The sequence below is a fragment of the Anguilla anguilla genome, chromosome 4 (genome assembly GCF_013347855.1).
Source record: "Anguilla anguilla isolate fAngAng1 chromosome 4, fAngAng1.pri, whole genome shotgun sequence".
NCBI lineage: Eukaryota > Metazoa > Chordata > Actinopteri > Anguilliformes > Anguillidae > Anguilla > Anguilla anguilla.
The window spans coordinates 32,040,734-32,051,176 of NC_049204.1; the positions used below are offsets into that span (position 1 = coordinate 32,040,734).

Consider the following 10,443-nt stretch of genomic DNA (forward strand, 5'->3'; position numbering starts at 1 on the left):
GCATGTAGGCTAACCTATACAGCAAAAACCAGTGAGGAAAGATGAGGTGTTATCAGTCTTTTACATACACTCCATCAGTTCACTCATCACATGGGAAATGGAAGATGAAAATGTGCTATTCATGTGCAAATTTCAATTCACTTCACATTTGAATACAGTTTTCATGATGCAATATTCATACAAATTCCAAACTTTCTTGCATAAATCATTATTTACACAGAACTAGGGTGCATGGGGGTATATTCTTTATAAAAATGATTCACTGTAAAGAGATCAAAGAGAAGTCCAGTCTTGCTTTCAGTCAGGATTAATCCTAAAAGCAATTAGATCATATTTTATGTAAGGCTTTTAAAGCTTATTTGTGGAAAGAAAACTATTGAGATATTAATAAATAAGCTTTTGTAATGTCAGAACAGAACCTTTGCCCTGTGAACTTATTATGTCCAAGAGAATGCCTGCTAAATAGGTTGTTGTCATAACTCCACTCCACTGCAGTAAAAAAAAAAAAAAATAATAATTAATTAAAAAAATCACATTTGGGTGCAGTGATGCAGACACATATTTTGAAGTATTGTCTCCTCAAGCAAACACTCAAAATGTCCTTGAGCTCAATATAATCCCAACGCCTTTGGATATTGTGAAAATGTGATGTAGCAGTTAGTGAAGTAGATGTAGTCAGTTAAATGCATGCTCATATACAATATGATTTATGTCAGTAAATATCCTACTTTTCATATTTAGGGTAAAATTTTAAATGTAAAACAATTTAAGGGTGTTTGCTAAGCAAACAAAAAAATAATTGCTATGACAAAATCTTTTCTGTGAGAATAGCATAGATTTTACCACTAGATGTCACTACCACTTTAAAAAATGTCTTAATATCATGTTGATCTACCTTATACGTATGTAGGCCTATGTATGCATGTATATGTACCAGAGAGCTATCAAAAGGTCTAGAATTGATTCTGGATGTGGTGTTTACAATTGGTGTCATTTGCTTTTGTCTCATAGCATAATATCTAATAAATCAACCAGAGACACAGCCAAAATATTGGCTATGTCAAAATCAATTGTTTGGTACAAGAATGGTGAGCTCAGCAGTAGTACAGGGAAAGACCACTGTTGTGGATGACCAAAGAATGAGGAAAAAAACCCTTTCAACTATTAAACAGATCAAGAACTCTCTCTAGGATGCAGGCATAGATGTCTCAAAGACTGAAATAAAGAAGACAGCATCAGCATAACCAGAGGGTTCACTGCAAGATGCAAACCTCCAGAACAGAACTGCCTGGCTACATTTTGCTGAAAAACTGTTGAAGTCTGGAACAAATTCTTGTGGATAGATGTGATGAGTATTCACCAGTACCAGAGTGAAGGAAAGACAAAAGTCTGGAGAAAGAAAGGAACTGTTCAAGATCCAAATCACCCCACCCCTCACCCCTTATCTGTGAAACATGGTGAAGGTAGTGTTTTGTTTTGGGCATGTATGGTTGCCACTGAAACTGGGTCACTTGTCTTCATTGATGGCATGGCAGCAGGATAAATTCTGAAGTGATCAGAAACATCTAATCTGCTCAAATCAAATGCCTCAGCACTCATTGGACAGTCTTTCAATTTGCAGCTGGACAACGACTGCCAAACTGCTGCTAAAGGAACCAATAAGTTTTTCAGGGTTAAAAAGTGGAATATTCTTGATTGGTCAAGTCAATCACCTGACCTCAATCCAACTGAAAATGCATTTCACGTGCTGCTACACTGAAGACGAAAAGCACAGAAAATAAACAGGACCTGAAAGTGGCTGCAATACAAGCCTAGCAGGCCAGGAAATATACCAAGTGTCTGGTGATGTTTGTATGTTGCAGACTTCAGGTAGCAATTAAATGCAACGATTTCCAGCCTATTGCTAGATATGACGACTTTATTTAAGATGATATTTATTCGTCAAATAAAAGATGACAGTCGACAATTAAACCTCATATCCATCGATTCATTTCAAATTCAATGTGCTGGGTTACAGAGCCAAAACACGAACTTCACTATATAAATAACTTTGTAAATATATTGTGTTTTACGTGTGGGGCCACTCACATAATGATGGTACATTTTCATTAACTTTTCATACATTTAGGCTAAGATTTGGGGTTTAATTCTAAAGTAAATGTAGTATGGCTTAAAATGTGACTTTTCGTTGTATTCTCTTGCAAATGCGTTTCATTTAGGCAAAGATCGCGACTGAAAAAAAAGAGTTTGTTAGTGAGTGAAAACATCTTGAAGCGTGCTTGAAGAATAGCGTGCGTTTCGATTTAATAAAATACATATCAACAATCGTGATCCTCATCACTGCTTTCAACGATAAATACACTGTAATAGTCCTCCTGACCGAGGAATACTGATGTGCAAATTACAATCTGTTAAACATCCACACAAGTAGTTTCATTTTGTATTTTATAGTAAACGCAGTGTTAAATTCGGAATTACTATCAACATCGATGGATGATGTATCTAGTGAGACATAATGGACATTTAATAGGCGTAATGACCGCACGCGCTTGGACACACACGCACAAACAAATACACACACTTATAACAATCTTGACAGAAACCTTAATGTTTTATACGAATGTTGCTACTGGAGTGCTTAAATCCAAGTATGTCAGGTGTTCATCCAAAGAAGCTACGCGAGAGACCCCCGCCCCGCCCCGCCCCCGTCACGTCCAATCTCTTTGATCCCAAATTTTGGAGAGGCAGCTGCCGGCTGCTCCCTCCTCCCCTCAGAACAAACGCTATATTCATCTGCTCCAGCTTGCAACCAAGTTAACTCCCTCAAGGAATCTTACTTTTTCTCCGCACTCGAGCGACAGTATTACCTTCGAAATTCTTTTGACGTTAAAAAAGTAGCCTCTCCACTGAAAATGAGGAGTATCGTTTGTTGTACCTTGAGTCTGCTTTTTTTAACTGAAGTCCACGCACAAACTCAGCGAAGGTACAGTTGGTTTTCAAATCTATTTCCATGTTTTTATATATCTATTTTTAATGTTGATGACATTTTCTTTGATCTGTCGAAGCTTCGGCCTATGATGTAAACAATATAAATGTACCAGTGCCTGGATTAACGAAGAGGTATTTGCTTTCTAGGAGTTTTGGCAGAACGTACTGCGCCAGCACGTGAAGTGGCTGGAAACCGACGCGTATTTGCGCATCCAAATTACAGTATCAATCTACAATATTTGGAGTAACTTAAAAATAAACAATGTACTGACAGATGTGTTGATGTACAGTGCCACTTGCGCATTATCGAATAATGTGTTGTGATTTAGAGTATTTCCCTGGACCTTACATGCACATGAGTCGAGTGTCTTCCTGACTATACCTCAATATTGGTTTTCAGACCCGTATTTACATGTGGCGGAAATATAACTGGGGACTCTGGGGTCATCGGTAGCCAGGGATATCCCGGGGTTTACCCTCCAAATACAAAATGTGTTTGGACAATTACGGTACGTTGCTGTTTTATCTTTATTTAGACCATAGTCAGTTTACAGTAATACAGCGTGAGATTTAAAAGGAAACTGTTGCAACACTATGCGTACCAAAATTAAAATGCCTGAAAAAAGCCATATACATTTATCTGCTAACCCATACACTGTAATCTGAGTATCTAGTATTTTAACATTTACTTGTCCCTTCATGATTTTTTTCTTGCTTGATGTTTAGAATAGACATACATAGGCTACTGCTTGCTTGATTGGATGAAGTTGTCAGATATGTTGCAACCACTACAGTGTTAACACACTAAACGCAGCAGTTATGTTAATATCTGCACATTTTTATGGGATTAGCTCTTGTTTAACATAAGGACTGAGAGGGAATTCAGTAATTTAAATATAGCTACCTGTAATTGTAGAGCATAATTACATATGATATCACGAGTCAGTAATGGATCTTAATGTAATTGCATTTTGATAACACAGTTGACTGACAGTTTCTTAGAGGTTTTAAGATGCTGTTTACAAGCTGTAGATTTAAGTGTTCCCTCAGGGTCTTGATCTGTCATACCAATCGGATGACAGGCTGTCAGTTCAGTTCTATGTTAGTGTGTCAGTGATGCATCATGAATACTTATATACTGAGAGCAGTATTCACATCTTGACCAGGATCCACATCACTTGTAGGGATTCTGTTACTAGACAGTACCTTCTCTATGCAGCATTAAATAGCACATACTGCATTACGCTGTGTAAAATGTTCTGGGAATGTGCTGTTTATTTCCCTGATGGGCAGACTGTGCTCCCTCTAATTGTTCTGCTCTCTCTACTGACTGCCCACAGGTCCCCGAAGGGAAGGTGGTTGTCCTCTCCTTCCGCTCCATCGACTTGGAGAATGACAACCTGTGCCGATACGACTACGTGGACGTGTATAACGGGCACGCCAACAGGCAGCGGCTGGGCCGCTTCTGCGGCACCTTCCGGCCGGGTGCCCTCGTCTCCACTGGCAACAAGATGCTGGTGCAGATGATGTCCGATGCCAACACTGCCGGAAGCGGCTTCCTGGCGGTTTACTCCGCCGCCCACCCGCACGAGCGAGGTGAGCACCGATGCGGTAGGACGGTGGGTGGGCTCCTGGCCCTCTACCTGGATTCCGAGGCACAGGGGTGGCGCATGGACTGTAGTCTCAAGTCTTGCACCCCAGCTTTGCCCTCTTTTTCTCAAATGGCATAGAATAGCAGTAACATTTTTTTGGTTATTCAACATGCTAACTAAGGCGTGTCTGAAAGGACAAGGGGGGTACTGCGAAAAAATGGCCTGGACTTGCAGGATCCCAAATGATGACAGGCAGAATTTATGTCCCAGGATATACTCGCTGCACAGTAAATCGTCAATGCGCGCTTTATGGCACTTCGTCGAGTGAAAAGGAGAAAGTGCTTTTGCTGTCGCTCATTAAAAATGATTTTAGGGTCTGTCGCCGGACTGTTTGCTCATAGCTTGTCCGAGGCAGGGGAGGGGTGAAAGAGATTGCCGCTAGCATTTCACAATATGACATGGAATTTCTCTCAAGCATTTCCTGGAGTGACAGCTTGGGGCCAGTCTGTTTCTCATTCACGGGGGAATGTCTCCTCTGCTACAAATTTTCTGGAATTTTGATGAGAGTGTAATACTTTTTATTCGCAGTGATGTCACTGATGTCAGTGGTGATCTTACATGTTTTATGCAATTGCTGTGCCTGGGTCTGTGTCTGCATCTCCTATTAGGGCTGTGCAGATATGTTCTTTTAATTCAGGCTGCATTTGGTGTGCTCTGTGAAAATATCACTTATGTGTACTGTGTGTCTTCAGATGACTGATTGATTTAGGAGAAGCAGTCGTGGGTTTAGCCTTACAACGAGCTAATTATTGCCATTGTGGGCCTGTTCTCGCCATGAGACTTAATGACACCGGGAACATGCACTCCCTCTTTTAAATACACGTTGCAGGGGATTACACCATACCTAAAGACAGAGGCCTGATAGCGCCATTCAGTATCATAGGAGCTTGCCTGAAAGCACAAATACAAAGAAATCAGCATTTAACCAGAGAGCCATGATTACCCTCTAATTTGATGTGAAGTGAAGACTGAGGCCGTGCCCATCAACCCATCAGCTGTCAGAAGATCTGTGCTTTCAGTTGTCTTTGAAACAGTCTCCAGTGGTCGATGTTGTTTGTCCGTGTGGTTTTGCTCAACAGGGGATCAGTACTGCGGAGGTCGCTTAGACAAGCCGTCCGGATCCTTCAAGACGCCAAATTGGCCAGAGAAGGATTACCCAGCAGGGGTCACGTGCTCCTGGCATATTGTGGCTCCTCGAAATCAGGTGAGATGTTTGCTAGCAGATGGTCAGGTATCTAAGTGGAGCATATGTTGAAAATACATTAATTTCCTTGCTAACCTACTAGTACAATGTCATTTGATATTCAGCTTTGAAATGTAATTGTGTTGATCACGTTAACAGCCTGCCGAGCTTGGTAGTTCTTCTATTCCTAAATTGGTTAATTGTAAAATGTGCACCCATTTGCTTCAGACGTACTGTTCCTTTTCTCGTAGTCATAAAACTTCTCTGTGCCTTTGGTTCTTATTAATATGGCATTTCTCTCCCTTCCAATGACTTTTCCACCCTCCCAGATTATCGAGGTGAAGTTTGAGAAATTTGACGTGGAGCGAGATAACTACTGCCGCTATGATTATGTGGCCTTTTTCAATGGGGGAGAAATAAACGACGCTAAACGAATTGGGAAATACTGTGGGGACAGTCCTCCAGAGTAAGTTGCTGACGAACGGTCGTGTTGCTGCTGTGACCAAATTCCTTTGGGCAATAAAACTGTGGTTTGACTAGTGGCAGATCTGCCTCTGTAGTTGTGCTCTAAACACAGAGGACATGGATCACATTAGTGTTCTGCACTGAATGTCTTGCAAGTCTCTTCACAAGCTAAGCTCAACATCCCGGTTTATTGTTTGAAAAGCTTCCTTGGGGAGATGTGTGGCACGGTCCATAGGGTGGCGACTCTTGTCCGTGTGATTTCTCGTGCACGAGTGGGGGGCTTCAATCCCCCTTCTCTGCTGTGGTCCCTTCTCTGTCTGTTAGCCATTCTGTCCGACTACATATTTTAAAATTAAAAGCTGCCTTAAAATTTCAAACAAATTACTGATCAATGATATAAACTGGCCAGAACCTCCACAGCCGAATACTGTATTTAACAGCCTTATTGTGCGCATTAAAAGCATATATGTTTTGTTTGCTGTTGCACTCTGTACATTGTCACCCTTCTTATCTTATTAGTCCAATCTTCTCTGCTGGGAACCAGCTCCTAATTCAGTTCCTGTCAGACCTGAGTCTGACTGCGGATGGCTTCATCGGCCACTACAAATTCAGGCCCAAGAAATTCCCCACTACAACCGTGCCCCCAACCACCACCACCCCGATGCCCACAACCAGAGCCGCAAGTAGGAGAAGTTTTTCTTCCTTCCCTGGTTCTGCTCGCGTTCTCTTTCTCTATTGGATGGGGCCCTATCTGCATCAGCTTCTCTGTATTGTTTTCCCTTTGTGTAAACCGAAACCTGCAGTATTAAAAACAAACTGGGGCAATCGCTTTGGCTAGTTATCAGTGAGCTCACTACCACACTGTCTGCTGCTTCACTTCTCTCTCTCGCTTTATTCTTTCTCGCAGTTAGAATAACATGTGAATTCGGGCTTTATTTTTCTGTTGCCTTTTTTTTCTGTTAGCTGTTCTGCATGGTCCTTATGAGTACAAGTAGTTGACATAACATTTAAAACAGATGTTAGCTGGATTACTCTAGAAATGACGCATGCAGAATACACTGTGAGTTTAACACGACTTCTGCCCACCCACATGCTGGGCTGTCCTCTGAGAAGGTTTACCTTGAGAATATCCAATGGAGAGAGTTAGCAGGAAGGGTAAAAGCGATGGCCACATATAGTGAAGGTGTACCTCTGTGTGTCTCGCCAGCGTTGAAGTATTCGGCTGCTCTGTGCCAGCAGAAATGCAAGAGGAGTGGAACCCTTGAGAGCAATTACTGTTCCAGCAACTTCGGTGAGGAACCCCTGCATTTCCACACAGACATAAAACGCGGGCCTGAGTGTGAGAGAAATGGCCGAGACCTGCCCCCGCGTCGCTCCAAAAACGGTCCTCGCCCTCAAACAAGAGCTGGTTTTCACGGTTCCCGCGCCACACTATCTTTGGCCTTCTGTTTTGTTTCAGTGCTTCTCAAAAGCTTCCTTGAGAATTTTCAGAAGGAACAGTGAATTTGTGTATCGGACACAGTTACCTTAGTGTAAACCAGCGGGGCTAAACTGTAGGTAAACTGTTGGTAAATGAAAGTGTTGATTCAGTCCTGTAGCTTGGCAGGCTTCTGGTCTGGGAACAACTTTATGTGCTTGTGTCCAGGAGATCTTGAAATGAAGGAGATATTTAATTGCGATTTCTCAGCAGGTTTACTCGGATTTGAATATTGAAAATATTTATTATAAGGAAGTATGGGTCACAGTAAACGCTCATTCTTAATTATAATGTAATATAAATTAATGGCTCTCAAAATTTGACACATATCTTTACTATAAAATATACAAATGTATTTGCACACACATACCCACTTATATATGTTATTTTATTGTTAAATTATTACTGTACTTTTTATTCCTAAATGTTTTAGTAAATCAGTAATGAAATGAATGAATTTCATTTCAGATTGATCCAGATACCGAAGGCCGCGTGCTTCTTTCGCAGTTAAATTCCTTGAGTGTTGCTTTACTAAAATAGTGGTGGGTCGGTATCATTAAGGGCTGCTAGCAGCACTTGCTGATGCCACCGTCATGCTTAATCTCTGTATGTTACGTCCCCAGTGATAACGGGCACGGTCATCACCGCGGTGGCGCGGGGAGGCAGCATGTACGCCACCATCTCCATCATCAATGTCTACAAGGAGGGGAACCTCGCCATCCAGCAAGCAGGGAAGACCATGAGCACCAAGATCGTCATCCTCTGCAAGAAGTGTCCTTTCATCCGACGAGGTGAGTCTGGGAGGAGCTGGAGGCGTTGCCCCCAAGTTACTCTCCGCCCAGCTGTCCTGTCTCTTCTCAGCAGGGTCACGTCCTTCTCTTGAGATTTGACTTGGATTTGGGCTCTTATTAGTGAGGTCAACTAGCTTGACAGCTTAGTTTTGAGACACCATTCTTGAGGAACTTATCATGCTTGAGAAACAAGTATCATAACAACATAAGTAAACAAGTAATTTCAGGTGTTTAATCTGTTGTATGGCGAAAAGGCAGGGTAAAGCATTCTCATTTTAATAACTTATTTTTGACAGAACCCTACAGAACCCTGTAATTTTAAGTTCACGGAGTGTAAAGAGTAGGGCGATCTTTTCTCTATGTATATATGTACACTTTATTTTTATATGTACATGTGTTATATTGTATATAATCATTGCATTCGTTCTTTTTTTAAATGCTAAGTGATTTAGCCTTTTATGGATGTATAGTATTACTTAGTCTGATTAAAAAAAACTCTTGTATCAGACTGACTGCCTGACATTTTTTAAATGAAGCCTTTTCAGGGATGGGCAACCTTTTTCAAAGCCTATGGAATGTCAATGCTGGTTCCGGTCCTAAATTTACCTCTAATTAGTACACAGTACTAGTCCTTTTTCTAATTAACCTGAAAGTGTACTGAGCAGTTGCACAATGCTGTGTGTCATTACTGAATAACAGTGCCAGCTTCATATAAAGAGTGGTACAAATTTATATTTAGAAAATATTGGTTGCATAACTTGTTTTACTTCCTTATGATGGGATGTACTTCAGTTGACTGATTCTCTCAGTATTATGCAGGTGCAATGACACTTAAGGGCTTAAGACCCTCAGGTAAATGGCTAAAAGTGACTAGTCAAATGAAGCCAAACCGTTCTTGTTTGAAGGGTAGTGTGGTTAAAGAAACAATAAAATAGTCCAATTTATTTAAAACTCAAATCGAGTACATCTAGTCTGGATTTGACTGTGTTAGAGGGTAATTAACACTGAGTAGTTGCCTTTAAAGTTAACACTTTTCAGGCAAATACGAGAGCGTGTTTGGAAGAGTCTGAATGAAAGCTACCACCGTTGGGGCGTCTCTTTAAACAGCTGTGCCCCAAATGCACTTTCAATGCATAGGAAAAAACAGCACTGCTTGCCAGCACAACCCCTCAGGCTGGTATGCAAAGAGAAGGGGTTCTTTCTTTATTGCTGATTCTGGAGCTTTCCTTTTTTCAAAAAGGCAAGACCTCTGATTGAAGAAATTATTGTAAGTCACTCGATGTGAGAAAACTCCACTGGATCTGAGGTTGATTGCGTTGTGCTGCATATAATGCCTTTGGAAATATTAAGCATGAGCAGTTCACAGTAAATAGGGTAAAACATTATAGCAAGTTTGTATTGATGTTGAGATGCTGATCTCCGGTCCTCCTGAATGTCCCACGAATGACTCCGCCATTCCGCTGTTGCATTCAGGCTCTTTCTGTGCCACCTCCACAGGTCTGAATTACATCATCATGGGACAGGCGGATGAGGAGGGGCGCGGGAAGATTGCCCCGCACCACTTTGTGATGGCCTTCAAAGCCAAAAACCAGAAAAGCCTCAACGTGCTGAAGAGCAAGCGCTGCTGAGCTCGCTCTACGACCCTCCCAGGCCCTCCTCCATAAGCTACCGCCCAGCACATCTCAGTGCTGCCCACAGTCTTCCTCAGGCATGGTGCTTTGAGCAAGGGCAGGTCCAGGGTCAGATACTGTATGGCCCTGGCACAGTACAACCTTGTCTGACCTTTTCTCTTTTCAGGAACAAACTCTGGGGGGGGGGCTCTGTCAGACAATCCTTACTGTTCACCTGTTACTGTGGGCAGAGTTCAAACGTTTCAAACATGGGCAG

General features: G+C 41.8%; 1 protein-coding gene across 1 annotated transcript; it reads left to right on the forward strand.

The window, feature by feature from the left end:
* The first annotated feature begins 2,656 nt into the window (after positions 1 to 2,656).
* On the forward strand, positions 2,657 to 10,315 carry pcolce2b (procollagen C-endopeptidase enhancer 2b). The gene is made up of 9 exons (XM_035413433.1): positions 2,657 to 2,983; positions 3,389 to 3,497; positions 4,329 to 4,584; positions 5,720 to 5,844; positions 6,153 to 6,289; positions 6,808 to 6,971; positions 7,496 to 7,579; positions 8,389 to 8,556; positions 10,054 to 10,315. The coding sequence occupies exons 1-9, from the start codon at positions 2,913 to 2,915 to the stop codon at positions 10,182 to 10,184; spliced, it is 1,245 nt and encodes a 414-aa protein (XP_035269324.1). The 5' UTR covers positions 2,657 to 2,912; the 3' UTR covers positions 10,185 to 10,315.
* The last annotated feature ends 128 nt before the right edge of the window (positions 10,316 to 10,443 follow it).